Source organism: Pelecanus crispus, chromosome 26 (assembly GCF_030463565.1).
Source record: "Pelecanus crispus isolate bPelCri1 chromosome 26, bPelCri1.pri, whole genome shotgun sequence".
NCBI lineage: Eukaryota > Metazoa > Chordata > Aves > Pelecaniformes > Pelecanidae > Pelecanus > Pelecanus crispus.
In genome coordinates this window covers 2551597-2570043 of record NC_134668.1, presented here as the reverse complement: position 1 = coordinate 2570043, position 18447 = coordinate 2551597, and the positions used below count along the sequence as shown (strand labels likewise).

The window sequence follows — 18447 nt, the reverse complement described above, 5'->3', positions numbered from 1 at the left end:
CTCGGCCGAGCCCCTCGGCCGAGCCCCCTGGCCGAGCCCCCTTGGCCAAACCCCCCTGGCCGAGCCCCCCAGCCGAGCCCCCTTGGCTGAGTCCCCCCCAGCTGAGCCCCCTGGCCAAGCCCCCTTGGCCAAGCCCCCCCGGCCGAGCCCCCCGGCCGAGCCCCCTCGGCAGGGCCTGGTGGTACCGGGGCTGGGGGAGGCCGAGCGTGCGGCCCGGCAGCCAAACCGAACGGCGGCCGTGATCGCGTGGCCGAGCCCGAGCGTGCAGCCGCCTCGTCCGGCACTAATTGCTTTATTAATTTATCCGGGGGTGGGGGGGAAAACAGCTCCGGAGAGGGCCGGACTCTGCTGCTGCCCCCCCCTCTGGCTGCGCTCCCGGGGGGGCTGAACTCCCCCGAATTAACGCCCAGAACCTGCTGATTATTCCAGATTGCTGCAAAAGTCTATTTTCGCGCTCATCAATCACGATATTAAGCAGTAACGAGCTGCCGAGGCTCCCCGCCGGCAGCGCGGCTTTGTCTCACGCACGTCCCTGCCCACGGCCTCTCCCGCGCCTGCCGCCCCCCGCCTCGGCCCGCTCCCTGCCTTGGGGTCCCCCCCTTTGCTCAGGTCGCTGGCCCCAGCCCGGCTCTCAGCCCCTCAAAAAGTTTGGGGACCCCAAAATGTCCCCGGCGGGGTGTGGGAGCTCCCACGCCACGTGCCGGGGCTGGCAGCTCACCCTGCTGACCCCAGCATGCAGGTGCGGGGGGTCCCATGGGTGCCCCCTGCACCCACGGGACACTCCACCAAAGTGGGGGACCCCCATGGGAGGGGGAACAGCCCCCCCCTCTTTTTGGAGGCTAAAGGGATGCATCCCCGGGCAGCACCCATGGGTGCTAGCCGGCAAAGTCCGGGAGGTGATGGGGCCCGATGGGCCGGGACCCGGCCGAGGCACCGGGGAGCACGCGGCAGGGTGGGGGCTCGGGGAGGGTGCCCCGAGGGGGGGTCCCCACCTGGCCCCCCGGTGCGGGGGCGGCGGCGGTGGGTGCTGCGCACACCTACGGTGTTACGTAAGGGCTTATTAATATTCCCTGGGGGCTGCAGCTTGGCGCGTGCCGTGGGAGGCAGCGCGGGTGCTGCCGGGACCCCCCGAGACCCCCCCGGGGCTCTGGTACCCTGATATCCCCCCCCGCCCCCAGTGTGCGCCTGGAGCCCCCCGGGCCCTCGGCGCTGGCCTCTGCACCCTGAGGCTTCCCCGAGGGACACGGGTGGGATGGGGGGCACGGGGGGGGGGGCAAGGGGGGTGTGGGGCAGGGGGTGCAGGTGGCCATGGGGTGCAGGGGGTGCAGGGGCCATGGGGTGCAGGGGGCCATGGGGTGCAGGGGGTGCAGGGGCCATGGGGTTCAGGGGGCCATGGGCAGGGGATGCAGGGGGCCATGGGGTGCAGGGGTCCATGGGGTGCAGGGGTCCATGGGGTGCAGGGGGACAAGGGGTGCAGGGGGTGCAGGGGGCCATGGGGTGCAGAGGGTGTAGGGGTGCAGGGGGTGTAGGTGTGCAGGGGTCCATGGGGTGCAGGGGGTGCAGGGGTCCATGGGGTGCAGAGGGTGTAGCGGTGCAGGGGTCCATGGGGTGCAGGGGGTGCAGGGGGCCATGGGGTGCAGAGGGTGCAGGGGGCCATGGGGTGCAGGGGTGCAAGGGGTCAGGTGGTGCAGGGGTGCAGTGTCCATGGGCAGGGGGTGCAGGGGGCCATGGGGTGCAAGGGGTCATGGGGTGCAGAGGGTGCGGGGGGCCATGGGGTGCAGGGAGTGCAGGGGCAGAGGGTGCAGGGGGCCATGGGGTGCAGGGGGCCATGGGTTGCAGGGGGTGCAGGGGGCCATGGGGTGCAGGGGGCCATGAGGTGCCGGGAGTGCAGGGGCAGAGGGTGTAGGGGGGCCATGGGGTGCAGGGGGCCATGGGGTGCAGGGAGTGCAGGGGCAGAGGGTGCAGGAGGCCATGGGCAGGGGATGCAGGGGGTGCAGGGGGCCATGGGGTGCAGAGGGTGCAGGGGGCCATGTGCAGGGCATGGGGTGTCCATGGGCCCACGGGCCAGGGTCCCCTCAAGCTCAGGCTGCTCCCAACCCCCCACGGGCCCCCCAGCCCAGGGGGGCGATGCCCAAATAGGCGAGAGGCCCAGCAGCCCCCCGTGTTTGGGTAGGTCCTATAATAAGTTGGCTGGTGGGAGGGGATGGTCCCTGGCGTCCCTGTCACCGGCCTCGGCAGGGAGCGGGGCTGCGGGGTGGGGGTCGCGGTGCCCCCCACCCCAAACCGCGGCTCGGGGCGGACCCCCCCGCGTGGCACGGGGGGCAGCCCCACCATGGGGGGCACCGGGCCGGGGGCTCTGGGCCCTTCCTGGGCTGCCAAACCCAGTGACACCCCCAGCCCCACGGGGTCCGGGGTGCCCCCCCATAGGGGTCCGGGGGTACCTGCACCCCCCAGCTCCATAGGGGTCCTGGGGTCCAACCCCTATAGCCCCACGGGAGTCCTGGGTACCCCCCATAGGGGTCCAGGGGTACCTGCACCCCCCAAGCTCCATAGGGGTCCTGGAGTCCAACCTCTACAGCCCCACGGGGGTCCTGGGTACCCCCCCAGGGGTCCTGGGGTCTCCCCCAGCTCCATAGGGGTCCTGGTGTCCAACCTCTATAGCCCCACGGGGGTCCTGGGTACCCCCCATAGGGGTCCTGGGGTCCCCCCCAGCTCCATAGGGGTCCTGGGGTCCAACCCCTACAGCTCCATGGGGGTCCGGGGTGCCCCCCCAGGGGTCCTGGGGGCCCTTCCTCTCCCCCAGCCCTTACGGGGGTCCCGCACACCTCCCTCCCAGGGGGGTCCCGGGGCTGAGCGGGGCGGAGGGGCTGGGCCGGCCCCGCTTCCCGGCCCCCGCCCCCGGCTCCCCCCGCCCCTCCCCGCCCTCCCGCCGGTGCCGGCTCGGGGAAAGTTGCGGCGAGCCCGGGGCGGCGGAGGCAGAGCCGGCGGCACCGGCAGCACCGGGGCACGACAGCACCGGTTGCACCGGCAGCAGCAGAGCACGGCAGCACCGGGGCACAGCGGCACCAGCAGCAGCGGAGCACGGCAGCACCGGCGCTTCCCGGCCGAGCATCCCCGGGTAGGAGCGCGCAGCATCCCCGGTTCCCCCCGCTGCACACCGGTGCTCCCCCTCCCCGGTTCTCCCCCATCCCGGTGCTCCCCCTCCCCGGTTCTCTTCTCCCAGTTCTCCCCCATCCCCGGTTCTCCCCCATCCCGGTGCTCCCCCTCCCCGGTTCTCTTCTCCCAGTTCTCCCCCATCCCCGGTTCTCTTCTCCCGGTGCTCCCCCATCCCCGGTTCTCCCCCATCCCGGTGCTCCCCCTCCCCGGTTCTCTTCTCCCAGTTCTCCCCCATCCCCGGTTCTCTTCTCCCGGTGCTCCCCCATCCCCGGTGCTCCCCATCTCCGGTTCTCCCCCCTCCCGGTGCTCCCCATCTCCGGTTCTCCCCCCTCCCGGTGCTCCCCATCTCCGGTTCTGTTCTCTTCTCCCGGTGCTCCCACATCCCCGGTGCTCCCGGTGCCCCCGGTGCCCCCCGCCGCCGGTTCTCCCCCCCGCCGCCGGTGCCCCCCCCTCCCGGTGCCCCCCTCCCGGTGCCCCCCGCCGCTCCCACCCCCGGTGCCGGGGATGCCATCTTAGCTCCGCCGGCCGGGCCGGTGCCGCCTGCGCAGCCGCCGGGTACCGGGCGGGGAGGGGAGGCCGGGGCTGCGGGGCGGTACCGGCGGCTCGGGCGCTGCCCGCCGGGCCCCGGGAGCCGCGCGGGGCTGAGGCCGCGTCCCCGCCGCCGCCGCAGGGGCCATGGAGCCGCCGCGGAGCCTCCCGGGGCTGGAGCCCGAGCGAGAGGCGCCGGACCCGGCCGGCGGCTGCCCCTCGCCGCTGGAGGTCAAGTCCGCGCCCAGCAAGAGGATCTGGGTCAAGCTGCGGGCGCTGTGAGTGACCCCCGAAACCGGCACCCCCCGAACAGGCACCCCTCGAACCGGGACCCCCCCCACAGGGACCCCTCAAACCGGGACCCCCCTCGAACAGGGACACCCCCCCCAGGGTCCTGTCCCCCCCCCCCCCCAGGGACCCCTCGAACCGGCACCCCTCGAACCGGGACCCCCCCCCCGGGACCACCCGAACCGGCACCCCTCGAACAGGGACCCCCCCCACAGGGACCCCTCGAACAGGGACCCCCCCCACAGGGACCCCTCAAACTGGGACCCCCCCCCCGGGACCTCCCTGGGACCCCTCGAACTGGCACCCCTCGAACAGGGACCCCTCGAACCAGGACCCCCCCAAACGGGACCCCTCGAATAGGGACCCCCCCCCCCCTCCTCAAACCGCACATCCCACCCCGGGACCCCTCGAACAGGGACCCCCCCAAACCGGGACCCCCCCCCCAGACTGGGACCCCTCCCAAACCGGAGCCCTCCCAAATGGGACCACCCACTAAAATGGGACCCCCCAAACCAGATCCCTCCCAAGCTGAGACCCCCCCCAAACCAGGGACCCCTGAAACCAGGACCCTCCCCCCAAACCGGGTTGCCCCCCAAACCAGGACCCCCAAACCAGGACCTCCGAGCCCACCCAAGCCCAACCCCCACGACCCCCCCTTTGGGGACCCCCCGGTGCCCCCCACTCCAGGCAGGACCCTGGGACCTTCAGCTGCCCCTGGGGACCCCCTGGAGCCCCTCGCCCGGACCCCCTGGTGCCCCCCGCCCCCCACGCAGGACCCCCAGCCACCCTGGGGACCCCCCCGCACCCATTGCATCCCCTCGGGGTGGGGGCACCAGGACCCCCTTGGGCTGGGTGGGGGTGCTGGGTGGGACCCCCCAGCGCAGCCCCCAACACCCCTCGCCGCAGGGGGCACCTCGGGGGGTCCCCCCAACCCCGGGGGGGCAGAGCGGGTGCCGGGGCAGGGGGTGACACCCCCTGACACCCCTGGGTGCCACCCTGTGCCCCCCTCCTCCCTGGGGGGGCTCGGGGGGGCCCTGGGGGTGCCACCCCCTTGCCCGCTGCGCGGTCGTGCTCACGCGTGGGCTCACGCTGCTCGTGCGGGTCCTCGTGCGGCGGGCGCAGGCGTGGGCGTGCGAGGGGCGTGCGCGGCCACGTGCACGGGGCCGGCCTGCACGTGGCGGCCGGCGAGGGCACGCTCGTGCAGGGGCGTGCGCGGCGCCCGTGCGACGCGGGGGACACGAGGACCGGAGCCGGGTGCCCGTGTTGCACGCTCGCCGGCGAGCCGAGCCGCTGAGCGTGTGTCGCACGAGGCCGGGGCAGGACTCAGCCAGGGCGTGAAACGCCGGGGCCGGAGCTCTCGGGGCGCGCGTGCAAGCCTGAGCGTGCAACCGGCTGCGCACGTTGCTGCGGGCGTGCAAACGCCCGGTTGGGTGCGTGCACACGCGTGTGTGCGAGCGCATGTGCGTGCGGGTGGGAGCGGGGGGTCCCGTGTGGGAGCGAGCGAGCGTGCGCGGGCGCCGCGTGTCACGGGCCCGCGTGCCGGAGCGCACCTGAGCGTGCGCGGGGGAGCGCGTGCACGTGCAGGTGTGCGAGCGCGTGGGCTGCGCTGCGCTCCCGCTCCCCCGCCCGCCTCCCCCTCCCCGAAATTGCTGGCGGCCGCCCCCGCTGCGGGGGCGTGCAGGGGTCCCTGCCCGCACCCCAGCTCCCCGCTGTGGGGCCGGAGCGGGGGGCAGCAGGGTGGCCCCGGGGTGGGGGGCAGGATCCCGGCCCCCCGAGCTTTGGGGATGGGTAGCCGGTCCCCAGGGTGGGGGTCAGCTGGGACAGGGGACCCCGGGGCAGGGAGCTGGAGGGGTCGGGGCACCCGTGGGTGCACGTGAGGCTGCGGCGTCAATCCGGGGTGGGGGTCCCCAGCGCTGGCTGCACCCCGAAGCCAACCCTGAGCCCCTCCCTGGGCACGGGGTGGCCCTGGGGACACCGGTGCCGCCATGGGGGACTGCGGGGGGCCGGCGCCACGACCGGCGGTGGCACCGGGGGGGCCGTGGGTGGTGACAGGCGGCCCGCGGGGACCCTGGGCGCGGGTGGCACCCACCCGGCAGCGTGACGCAGCCCGGCCCCCGCTCCCGCTGTCCCTCGTCCCCAGGCTTGGGGGTCCCAGCTCCGTCCGTGACGGGCGAGCGACACGGGGGTCCCGTGCAGCTGTGCCCCCGGGGGTGGGTGCCCCCGGGGGTGGGTGGCCGGGTGCAGGAAGGTGACGGCCACCTTCCCAAGGTCACGTTCCCTCGCAGCCCGCCGGGCGCGGGAGCTTCACGCTGGCTTTGAACGTGACGTCTGGCTGTCCCCCGGCCCCCCCAGCCCCCTCCCTCGCCCGCTGGCAGCCGTCACCGTCACCGTCACCTTGGCCGGGGGCTGCGGTGGCCCCCACCCGCCGAGCCAGGCCCAGGCCTGGGTGTGCAAGAGCCGCCTGCGCCCTTGCACGCTCGCAGGGGCCCCTGCTCGCTCGCGCCCCTGCCCAGGCGCCTGCAAACTTGCGCGGGTGCCTCGGGCTTGCGCATCCCTTTGCACGCTTGCCCACACGCGTGTGCCGGCGGCACGGGGGGGTCCCCAGCACCCACCCACGCGCACACGCGTGTGCACGCCCAGGCCTGGGCGACGCTGACGAGGCTTGGGGGGTCGTTAGGTGCTGGGGGGGGGCTGGGGTGGGCCACAGAGGGGGACCCTGTGGGGGATGCTTTGGGGGTGCCAGCCCGGCGGCGGTGCGGGTGCCCCGGCGCAGGGCGGCGGCCGCTAATTAAAACAAATTGCAATCAGGCGGTGGGAAATCCCGCGGGAGCCGGGGCGGATGCCGGCCCTCGCTGCTCTCCTCGCCCACCCCGCTGCCAGCGCCCCGCGGCCCCCGGCCACGGCACCCGCTGGCTTTGTCCCCCGCCGGGGTGGCGGTGCTTGGGGGTCCCCTTGTCCCCCCCTGCCCATGGCTGGGATCCCTGTGCCGGTCCACGGCATTCCCAGCGCTGGTGCGGGTCATGGCACTGTCCCCTCTGGAGCACTGTCCCCTCCGGGGGGCTGTCACCTGGGCACTGTCCCCCCCCCCGGGCACCGTCCCCCGGGCGCTGTCCCCTGGGCCGGGACGAGTGCCGGCGTTGCTGCCGGCCGGGTTTTGAGCCACCATGGCTGTCCCCGATGCTGGGGGACAGGGGACGCGGTGGCTCCCCTCGGCCGGTGACTGAGGTTTTGGGGCTGGTCCCCCCGGAGCCAGCGCGGTGGGGACCCCGCGGCCCTGGCTGGGCCCGGTGCTGTGACACCCACCCACCCCCCGCTGTGCCTCAGTTTCCCCAAGGGACAGGGCTGGGGTGGCTGGGGGCCGGCTGGCTGGGACACGCACCACCACGTGTCACCCGCACGGCCGAGCACAGGCCTTGCACGAGTGCACGTGTGTGACCTCGCCCAGCCTCACATGAGTGTGTGTGTGACCTCGCCCAGCCTTGCACGAGCGCGTGTGACCTCCCCCAGCCTCACACGAGTGCACGTGTGTGACCTCCCCCAGCCTCACACGAGTGCACGTGTGTGACCTCCCCCAGCCTCACACGAGTGCACGTGTGTGACCTCCCCCAGCCTCACACGAGCGCGTGTGTGACCTCCCCCAGCCTTGTACGAGTGCACGTGTGTGACCTCCCCCAGCCTTGCACGAGCGCGTGTGACCTCGCCCAGCCTTGCACGAGTGCACATGTGTGACCTCCTCCAGCCTCACACGTGTGTGTGACCTCCCCCAGCCCTGCACGAGCACGTGTGTGTGTGCCCTCTGCCAGCCTTGCACGAGTGTGTGTGTGTGCCCTCTGCCAGCCTTGCACGAGCGTGCACGTGTTGCGGGGCCTCGCCGGCCCCCGCACGCCCACTGCCAGCTCTCGTTAGCGCTGACGAGGCTCCCCCGGGTTCTCCGCTTGGGGCTGGGGCGGGGGACGTTCCCGCAGTGGGGACATGGGGGGACGGTGTCAGGGACACGGGGGGATGGTGTCAGGGACACAGGGGACGGTGTTGGGGTCACGGGGGGACAATGTCAGGGACGCTGTGTTGCATCGCGGGGGTCGGCTCGGGGCCGGCCACGGGAGCGGAGCAGGAGGGGGCTGCCCCCCGTCCCGTGGGGCTGTCACCGCGTGTCCCCCTCCCGTGGGGCTGTCACCGCGTGTCCCCATCCCGTGGAGCTGTCACCGCGTGTCCCCGTCCCGTGGGGCTGTCACCGCATGTCCCCCTCCCGTGGAGCTGTCACCGCGTGTCCCCCTCCCGTGGGGCTGTCACCGCGTGTCCCCATCCCGTGGAGCTGTCACCGCGTGTCCCCGTCCCGTGGGGCTGTCGCCGGGTGCTGTCCCCCGCCCCGTGGCCAGGTTTCAGGGTCACCCCAAGGTGCCCCCCGCGCCGCGGGCTGGGCTGGCAGCGTCATGGGAGACAAGCTGGCCGTGGGGACGGGTGCCACCGGCTGTGGGGACCCAGCGGGTGCTGGGTGGGCAGTGATGGGACCCGGTGGGTGCTGGTGGTGGTGATGGGGACCTGCTGGGTGCCAAGTGGACACTAATAGGGACCAGTAGGGACCTGGTGGGTGCTGGTGGCAGCGATGGGGACCAGCGGGTGCTGGTGGGGACCAGTTGGGTGCTGGTGGCAGTGATGGGGACCTGGTACGTACCCATGGGGACCAGTCGGTGCTGGTGGCATTTGAAGGGGACCAGTGGGTGCTGATGGGACCCGGTGGGTGCTGGTGGTGGTGATGGGGACCTGCTGGGTGCCAAGTGAACACTAATAGGGACCAGTAGGGACCCGGTGGGTGCTGGTGGCAGCGATGGGGACCAGTTGGGTGCTGGTGGCAGCGATGGGGACCCCGTGGGTGCTGATGGGGACCTGGTGGGTGCTGGTGGCAGCGATGGGGATCAGTGGGTGCTGGTGGGGACCAGTTGGGTGCTGGTGGCAGCGATAGGGACCCCATGGGTGCTGATGGGGACCTGGCAGGTGCTGGTGGCAGTGATGGGGACCTGGTACGTACCCATGGGGACCAGTCGGTGCTGGTGGCATTGATGGGGACCAGTGGGTGCCGATGGGGACCTGGTGGGTGCCAGTGGCAGTGGCAGCGAGGCCTCCGGGAGGGGACGGGGTGGCCAGAGGGCTGAGCCAGCCCGGGCCAGGGTCCGGTGTCCCACCAGCACCCGGCAGCCGCCCCGTGTCCCCCGTCCCTCGCCCCAGCGCGGGGGGAGCCGGTGGGGCCGTGCGAGCGTGTGCCAGCCCGTGCCAGCCGGCGTGCGAGCGCGTGCCAGCCGGCGTGCGAGCAAGGGGGCTGAAGCGGGAGACATGGCTGCGGGGGCGGCGCTTCCCCGGGCGGCCAGATGGGACCCCCCCCCGCCCGCCGCCTCCGCGCCCCCCGCCACGACAGACACACGGACGCGCAGACAGATGGCCGGGGGCCAGCCGGCTGCGGGCACACGCGTGTTCAGGCGTGCGTCAGACAGGGAGGGCTTGCCCGGGGCGGGGGCTGGGGAGAGGAGTGTACCTCCATGTGCACGTGTGTGCTGCGTGCACGCATGTGCACGTGTGTGCACTGTGGGTGGGTATTTTCGGGAGTGGGCACACCTGGTGCGTGTGTAGCCGTGCTGAGCATGCGTGATGTGTGCTTGTGTGCACCGTGTGTGTGCATGTGTGCGCACAAGTGTGTGTGCATTGCTGGGCAAGCACGTGTGCGTGCATGTATGTGTGCGTGCATGTATATGTGCACGTGTGCACGCCTGTCTGCGCACACCTCGCGTGTGTATTTGGGTACGTCTGTGTGTGTGCACGCACATGTGTGCATGCATATGTGCACCCATGTTGTATGTGCACATTCAGGTGCGTGTGCACCCGCACACGCATGTGCATGGATCTGGGTGCTCTCCCTGCCAGGGCTCGTCCCCACACCACCCCGCTGGGACGCTCCCGTGTCCCCCTGTCCCCGTGTCCCCCTGTCCCCGTGTCCGTGCGGGTGTCGCAAGCCACAGCGGGAGGGCAGCCACGCTGGGCTCCTGTCCCCACGTCCCCAGGCCGCGGGGGCACCCATGGGTGTCGCTGCCGCCCCCGCCGCGGCAGAGCTGGCGACGCTGCGCAGGGCCCAGCTGCGGGGCCCCATCCTGCACCCCCTCCCCGGGGCCCCCAGCACGGGTGAGGTTTCAGGGAAGGGGAAACTGAGGCATGGCAGGGTGGGGGCTCAGCACCCCGACCCTGCTGTGGGTCCCCAGGGTGCAAAGCCCCCTGCCATAGGGCCCCCCCACCCTGGGCTGTGCTCCTTGTCCCTTCTGCTGCCGCGGCCCCACTGACCCCAGCTTTGTCCCCAGTGTCACCCAGGCCCTGCGCGGGCTGGGGGTGGGGATGCCCACCCTCGGGGCTGGGGATGGGTGACCCTGGGTGCTGAGGGGAGCCTGCGCCCTTTTAGGCTTCTCCAATGCGGGCAGGGACACCCGCACCCCTGCCCGCGCCCCTGCCCGCACCCCTGCCCACTTCCCACGGGGGGGAGCACCCTCCCCAGTGCTGGATGCTGAGCTCCGGATGCTGGGTGCAGGGTGAGCGCTGGGTGCAGGGTGAGCTCTGGGCGCTGATCACTGGGTGCTGATCTCTGGGTGCTGGGTGCAGGGTGAGCTCTGGGTGCTGGATGAGCTCTGGGTGCTGTGCAGGCTGAAGGGTTTTGGGTGCTGGATGAGCTCTGGGTGCAGGGTGAGCTCTGGGCGCTGATCACTGGGTGCTGATCTCTGGGTGCTGGGTGCAGGGTGAGCTCTGGGTGCTGGATGAGCTCCGGGTGCTGTGCAGGTGCAGGCTGAAGGGTCTTGGGTGCAGGATGAGCTCTGGGTGCAGGATGAGCTCTGGCTGCTGGATGAGCTCTGGGCGCTGATCACTGGGTGCTGATCTCTGGTTGCTGGGTGCTGGATGAGCTCTGGGTGCAGGATAAGTTCTAGGTGCTGGGTGCAGGATGAGCTCTGGGTGCTGATCTCTGGGTGCTGATCTCTGGGTGCAGGATAAGTTCTAGGTGCCAGGTACTGAGCTCTGGGTGCTGTGTAGGTGCAGGCTGAAGGGTTTTGGGTGCCGGATGAGCTCTGGGTGCTGGGTGCAGGATGAGCTCTGGGTGCTGGGTGCAGGGATGCTGGGTCCCGGCTGCAGGACGCGCTCTGCCCGCCGGGTGCTGGGTGCCCCCCGCACCCCCCAGCCGTGCTGTAGCCACGCTCCCACCTCGACCCTCCCCTGGCTGCCGCCATCGCTCGGGGGGTCCCCGGGCACCGACACGGGACACGCGTGCCTAGAGGCGCCGGCCACGCGTGTCGAGGCGTGTGCGTGTGCAGCCGTGGGGTGCTGGCCCCGGCGTGCCGGGGGCCGTGACGCGCTGCCGCCCGCCGCAGGCTGCGCTACCTGGTGAAGCAGCTGGAGACGGGCGAGGTGAACGTGGAGGAGCTGAAGAGGAACCTGGAGTACGCGGCCTCGCTGCTGGAGGCCGTCTACATCGACGAGACGAGGTGCGGGCGGGGACGGTGCCCACCCCGGTGCCAGCCCACCCTGTTCCCCATCCCCACTCCCCATCCCGACGCCCACCCTGGTCCCATCCTGCCCCGTTCCCCATCCTGATGCCCATCCCAATGCCCACCCTGGTCCCATCCTGCCCCGTTCCCCATCCTGATGCCCATCCCAATGCCCACCCTGGTGCCATCCTGCCTCGTTCCCCACCTCATTCCCCATCCCAATGCCCATCCCAATGCCCACCCTGGTCCCATCCTGCCCCGTTCCCCATCCTGTTGCCCATCCCGATGCCCACCCTGGTCCCATCCTGCCCCGTTCCCCATCCTGATGCCCATCCCAATGCCCACCCTGGTCCCATCCTGCCCCGTTCCCCATCCTGTTGCCCATCCCGATGCCCACCCTGGTCCCATCCTGCCCCGTTCCCCATCCTGATGCCCATCCCGATGCCCACCCTGGTCCCATCCTGCCCCGTTCCCCATCCTGATGCCCATCCCGATGCCCACCCTGGTCCCATCCTGCCCCGTTCCCCATCCTGATGCCCATCCCAATGCCCACCCTGGTGCCATCCTGCCTCGTTCCCCACCTCATTCCCCATCCCAATGCCCATCCCGATGCCCACCCTGGTCCCATCCTGCCCCGTTCCCCATCCCGATGCCCATCCCGATGCCCACCCTGGTGCCATCCTGCCCCGTTCCCCACCCCATTCCCCATCCCAATGCCCACCCTGGTGCCATCCTGCCCCGTTCCCCATCCTGATGCCCGCCCCGTTGCCCACCCGGGTGCCATCCCGCCCCGTTGCCTGCCCCGCAGGCAGATGCTGGACACGGAGGACGAGCTGCGGGAGATGGGCTCGGACGCGGCCGTGCCCTCGGAGGTGCGGGACTGGCTGGCGGCCACCTTCACCCAGCAGGCGCGGGCCAAGGGCCGCCGGGCAGAGGAGAAGCCCAAGTTTCGCAGCATCGTCCACGCCGTCCAGGCCGGCATCTTCGTGGAGAGGTGGGTGCTGGGTGGCACCCCCCGAGTGGGGGGGGCATGGGGATGGAGGTGGGGGATGGGAGTGGGGTTGGGGGGTTGGGGCTGTCCCGGGGTACCCAGGGGCCGTGCCTGGCACCCAGGGGGTCCCCAGTACCTAGGGGCCGTGCCTGGCACCCAGGGGGGTCCCTGAGCACCAGGGGGGTCCCTGAGCACTAGGGGGGTTCCCAGTACCCAGGGGCTGTGCCTGGCACCGAGGGGGGTCCCCTGGCACCCAGGGCCATGCCTGGCACCCAGGGGGGGTCCCCAGTACCCAGGGGCCATGTCTGGCACCCAGGGGGGTCCCTGAGCACCCAGGGGGGTCCCCAGCACCCAGGAGCTGTGTCTGGCACCCAGGGGGTCCCTGAGCACCCAGGGGGTTCCCCAGCACCCAGGGAAAATCCCCTGCACCCAGGTCTATCCCCTGGCACCCAGGGGGCTCCCCAGCACCCTGGGATTATGCCCTGCACCCAGGTCTGTCCCCGGCACCCAGCTGAGTCCCTGAGCACCCAGGGTCTGTCCCCCGGCCCCCAGGTCTGTCCCCCAGCACCCAGGTCTGTCCCCCAGCACCCAGGCTGTCCCCAGCACCCACATCAGCCCTGACTCCCCCCTTGCAGGATGTTCCGCAGGACGTACACGGCCGTGGGGCCCAGCTATTCCACCTCCGTCCTGAACTGCCTGAAGGTACCGTGGGGTGCGGGGGGCACCCCAATCCCCCCCGGGACGCTGCCCCGGCCTGGCACTGCCAGGCACGGCCACCCTGCCCACACTGCCGGCTCAGCAGGATTCCCCCGGGATAGCTGGGGGAGATGGCACCCGGCACTGCTGGGCGTGGATGGGCATCACTGGGCACGGCTGGGCATTGCTGGACATCACTTGGAATTATGGGGCTTCAGTGGATGTTGCTGGGCATCCCTGGGCATTGTCTGGCATGGCATGGCTTCCCTGGGCATCCCTGGGCATGGCTGAGCATCCCTGGGCATTGCCTGGCATGACATGGCTTCCCTGGGCATTCCTGGGCATGGCTGAGCATCCCTGGGCATTGCCTGGCATGGCATGGCTTCCCTGGGCATTCCTGGGCATTGCCTGGCATGGCATGGCTTCCCTGGGCATTCCTGGGCATGGCTGAGCATCCCTGGGCATTGCCTGGCATGGCATGGCTTCCTTGGGCATTCCTGGGCATGGCTGAGCATCCCTGGGCATTGCCTGGCATGGCATGGCTTCCCTGGGCATGGCTGAGCATCCCTGGGCATTGCCTGGCATAGCATGGCTTCCTTGGGCTTCCCTGGACATCCCTGGGGGTGCCTGGCATGGCATGGCTTCCTTGGACTTCCCTGAGCATCCCTGGGGGTGCCTGGCATGGCATGGCTTCCTTGGGCTTCCCTGAGCATCCCTGGGGGTGCCTGGCATCACGGGGCGTCGCTGGACAGGGCTGGGTGTCAGCGGGCATGGGGCTTGCCCCGGCGCTGGGGTAATGCCCCCGTCCCCCCCGCAGAGCCTCGACCTGTGGTGCTTCGACGTCTTTGCGCTGAACCGGGTGACGGACGACCACTCCCTGAGGACCATCGTCTTCGAGCTCTTCACCCGACACAACCTCAACAGCCGCTTCAAGGTACGCCCGTGCCCGCCCGTGGGTGCCTGGCACGTGCCGGCGGCTCTAACACGCGCGAGCGCACCTGCGAGCGCGTGTGCCCGTGCCGCAGATCCCCACTGTCTTCCTGACGACGCTGCTGGATGCGCTGGAGGCCGGCTACGGGAAGTACCGGAACCCCTACCACAACCAGGTCCACGCCGCCGACGTCACCCAGACCGTCCATTGCTTCCTGCTCCGCACCGGCATGGTGGTACGGGGGCGCGGGGGGTCCCGCGGGGTCCCCGGCCGTGCCTGGGCCGGTGCCCGGTGCCGGTCGGGCTGGTCCAGGCGATGCTTGTTGCCAGAGACGGTGCCATGTGGTGACCGCGCTGTCACCATGGAAATGTCACCAGGACGATGGGGTGACCCCCGGCTTGGGGGGGACGGGTGGGCACATGTGGGGTGGCACCTGGCACATGTGTGCGCCCTCTCATCCCGCACGGCTGTCGCACGCTTGTGGCGTGTCACACACGGCCGTGACAGGCATGTGTGGCTGTGTACCTGTGTAGTCACACGCAGTCGTGCAAAAACACACACGCAGAGCACCCCATGCCCATTCGGCCCCGTGCCCCTCGCGGGGTGGCACTGGAGCACCTGCGCTGGCCTGTCCCCCCGACGCCCGTGTCCCCCCAGCACTACCTGACGGAGATCGAGGTCCTGGCCATCATCTTCGCTGCCGCCATCCACGACTACGAGCACACGGGCACCACCAACAGCTTCCACATCCAGACCAAGTGAGGGCGGGTGGCATGGCACGGGTGGCATGGCATGGCACGGCACGGTGTGGGTGGCATGGCACGGTGCAGGTGACATGGAACGGTTGGCACAGCACAGCGCGGGTGGCATGGCATGGTGCAGGTGGCATGGCATGGTGCAGGTGGCATGGCATGGTGTAGGTGGCACGGTGCGGGTGGCGTGGCACGGTGCGGGTGGCACGGCATGGTGCAGGTGGCACGGTGCAGATGGCATGGCACGGTGCAGGTGGCACGGTGCGGGTGGCATGGCACGGTGCGGGTGGCATGGCACGGTGCGGGTGGCATGGCACATGTGGCACGGCACAGCAGGCAGGGCTGTTATGGGGACACATGGGATGCTGCGGAGCATGGAAAGGACTGAGTGGCACCCTGGGGACACCCAGGGCACCCGGTGTCACCGGTATGGCTGCGATACAGATGCTGGCACCCTGGGGACACCCAGGGCCACCGATACGGCTGGATACAGATGTGGTGGCACCCTGGGGACACCCAAGGCCACTGATGTCTGGGTACAGATGTCCTGGCACCCTGGGGACACCCAGGGCCCCTGATACGGCCAGGACACAGCCACGCTGGCACCCTGGGGACACCCCTCTCCCTGGGCGGGGGGCTCAGGCTGCTCCCCCCCGTGCCGTGGCCCCACCGTCCCCTCCATCCCCAGGTCGGACTGCGCCATCCTCTACAACGACCGCTCGGTGCTGGAGAACCACCACATCAGCGCCGTCTTCCGCATGATGCAGGACGACGAGATGAACATCTTCGTCAACCTCACCAAGGACGAGTTCGCGTAAGGTCCCCGTCCCCGTCCCCGGGGCTGTCCCCGGCTGGGACGCGGGGCCCTGACGGCGTTTCCCCCCCTCGCCGGGGCGCAGGGAGCTGCGGGCGCTGGTGATCGAGATGGTGCTGGCCACCGACATGTCCTGCCACTTCCAGCAGGTGAAGTCCATGAAGACGTCCCTGCAGCAGCTGGAGCGGTGAGCACGGTGCCCGCCCAGGTCCGGGGGTGCCGCTGGCGGGGAGGGGGCTGTGGCTTTGGGGACAAGCCTCAGCGCTGCACTCCCCTCCCCAGGATCGATAAGTCCAAGGTGCTGTCGCTGCTGCTGCACGCGGCCGACATCAGCCACCCCACCAAGCAGTGGTCGGTGCACAGCCGCTGGACCAAGGCCCTGATGGAGGAGTTCTTCCGGCAGGCAGGGCGCCCGCGTCCCCGGCACGGGTGGAGGGACACGGGGACCACCCCCTGGGGACACAGGGACCACCCCTTGGGGTCATGGGGACCACCTCCTGGGGACACGGGGACCACACGGGGACCACCTCCTGGGGACACGGGGACCACCTCCTGGGGACACGGGGACCACATGGGGACCACCTCCTGGGGACAGAGGGATCACCCCTGGGGACATGGGGTCCACCCGTTGGGGACACGGGGACCGCCCCTTGGGACACGGGGACCACTCCTGGGGACACGGGGACCATCCCCTGGGGACACAGGGACCACCCCTTGGGGACATGGGGACCACATGGGGATATAGGGATCACCCCTGGGGACACGGGGACCACCCTCTGGGGACACGGGGACCTCATGGGGACATGGGGACCATCCCCTGGGGACACGGGGACCTCATGGGGCCACGGGGACCACTCCTTGGGGCCACGGGGACCACCCCTTGGGGCCACGGGGACCACTCTTGGGGACACAGGGACCTCATGGGGCCATGGGGACCACCCCCTGGGGACACAGGGACCACTCTTGGGGACACGGGGACCATCCCTTGGGGCCATGGGTACCACATGGGGACATGGGGACCACTCTTGGGGACATGGGGACCATCCCCTGGGGACACGGGGACCACTCCTTGGGGCCACAGGGACCACTCTTGGGGACACGGGGACCACTCTTGGGGACACGGGGACCTCATGGGGCCATGGGGACCACCCCCTGGGGACACAGGGACCACTCTTGGGGACACGGGGACCATCCCTTGGGGCCATGGGTACCACATGGGGACATGGGGACCACTCTTGGGGACACAGGGACCACCCCTTGGGGATGGGTACCACATGGGGACATGGGGACCACTCTTGGGGCCATGGGCCATGGACACAGGGACCACCCCTTGGGGATGGGTACCGCATGGGGACATGGGGACCACTCTTGGGGCCATGGGCCATGGACACAGGGACCACCCCTTGGGGATGGGTACCGCATGGGGACATGGGGACCACTCTTGGGGACACGTCTCCTTGCCTTGCCAGGGGGACAAGGAGGCCGAGCTGGGGCTGCCCTTCTCGCCCCTCTGCGACCGCACCTCCACGCTGGTGGCTCAGTCCCAGATCGGTGAGCGGCCCTGGGGCCCCGTCCCCACCCCGTCCCCAGCCACCGGCCCTGCCGCGGGCGGGGGACGTCGCCAGCGACGCCGCGTCCCTTCCCCGCCTCAGGCTTTATCGACTTCATCGTGGAGCCCACCTTCTCGGTGCTGACCGACGTGGCCGAGAAGATGGTGCTGCCCCTCGCCGAGGACGGCACCAAAGCCAAGGGCAACCCGGTGGCCACCCAGCCGGCCAGGTGGGCCATGCCGCCCTGCCTCAGTTTCCCCTTTCTCACGGGGAGCTGGTGGGGCTCAGCCTGGGGTGGGGGGGCACCCGCTGATTTTGGGACGCGGGAGCTGGGGGTGGTGGCTCGGCCCCGCTCCCAGCTGTCCCCGTCCCCGCAGCTCGCAGTGGCGGCAGCCGTCCCTGGATGAGCACCTGGAGCTGGGGGACATCAAAGCCGACCTGGCCGGCTTCCGCTCCACCTGGGCCAAGTACATCCAGGAGAACAAGCAGAAGTGGAAGGAGCGGGCGGCCAGCGGTAGGTGACGGCCACTGCGGCCACTGCAGCCACCGCGGCCACCGGGGAGGGGACGGGCACCGGCGCGGGGATGCGCGGGGCTGCGTCCGGGCCGAGCACCCCTGGGCGGGGAGGGGGTCCGAGCGCAGGGCGCGTGGTCCCAGACTCGTGGGGTGGGTGACCCCCGGGGGGGTCTCAGCCCCCGTGGAGGGGTTGGAGCGACCCCCCAGCCCCGCGTCCCGCCGCAGGCATCACCAACCAGGCGTCCATCGAGGAGCTGTCGCCCTGCGAGGAGCAGCCGCCCGCGGGCCCCGGCCGGCACAGGCAGAACGGGGATGTGGAATAGCACCGGGCGCAGCAAGGTGGGCGCGGCGGGGGGGGACACAACCTGGGCGGGGGGGGGGGGATTGGTGGCATTGCCATGACTGCGTGTCCCCCCCCGGCCCCGCCAGCAGCTCCTCGTCCAGCCGAGCGATGCCGTCTCGCCCAAAGTCTTCGACGCCATCGAATTCAGCACCATTTGCAGGGAAGGAGCCGCCCGGGGCTGCACTGGGATTCGTGCCAACCTCCGCGCCAGGAGCGTCCCCGGGGCCAGCACCCCTGGCAGCCCCCTGGCCCCGGCTGCCCGTGCCAAACCGGCCGCCGAGCCACGTGGCCTCGGGCCACGGGTGACGGTGACGCCAACCCTCTCACTGCCACGCCAGCGGCTGCCTGGCCTCCCCCCTGCTCCCGCTGGG

At 71.2% G+C, this 18447-nt stretch overlaps 1 protein-coding gene across 1 annotated transcript; it reads left to right on the top strand.

Annotated features, from left to right (window-relative positions):
- Positions 1 to 3831: 3831 nt before the first annotated feature.
- On the top strand, positions 3832 to 18056 carry PDE1B (phosphodiesterase 1B). The gene is made up of 14 exons (XM_075724962.1): positions 3832 to 3962; positions 11367 to 11480; positions 12292 to 12477; positions 13110 to 13176; positions 13988 to 14104; positions 14196 to 14336; positions 14759 to 14859; positions 15542 to 15667; positions 15753 to 15854; positions 15950 to 16070; positions 17137 to 17218; positions 17320 to 17446; positions 17595 to 17731; positions 17959 to 18056. The coding sequence occupies exons 1-14, from the start codon at positions 3832 to 3834 to the stop codon at positions 18054 to 18056; spliced, it is 1650 nt and encodes a 549-aa protein (XP_075581077.1).
- Positions 18057 to 18447: the final 391 nt, after the last annotated feature.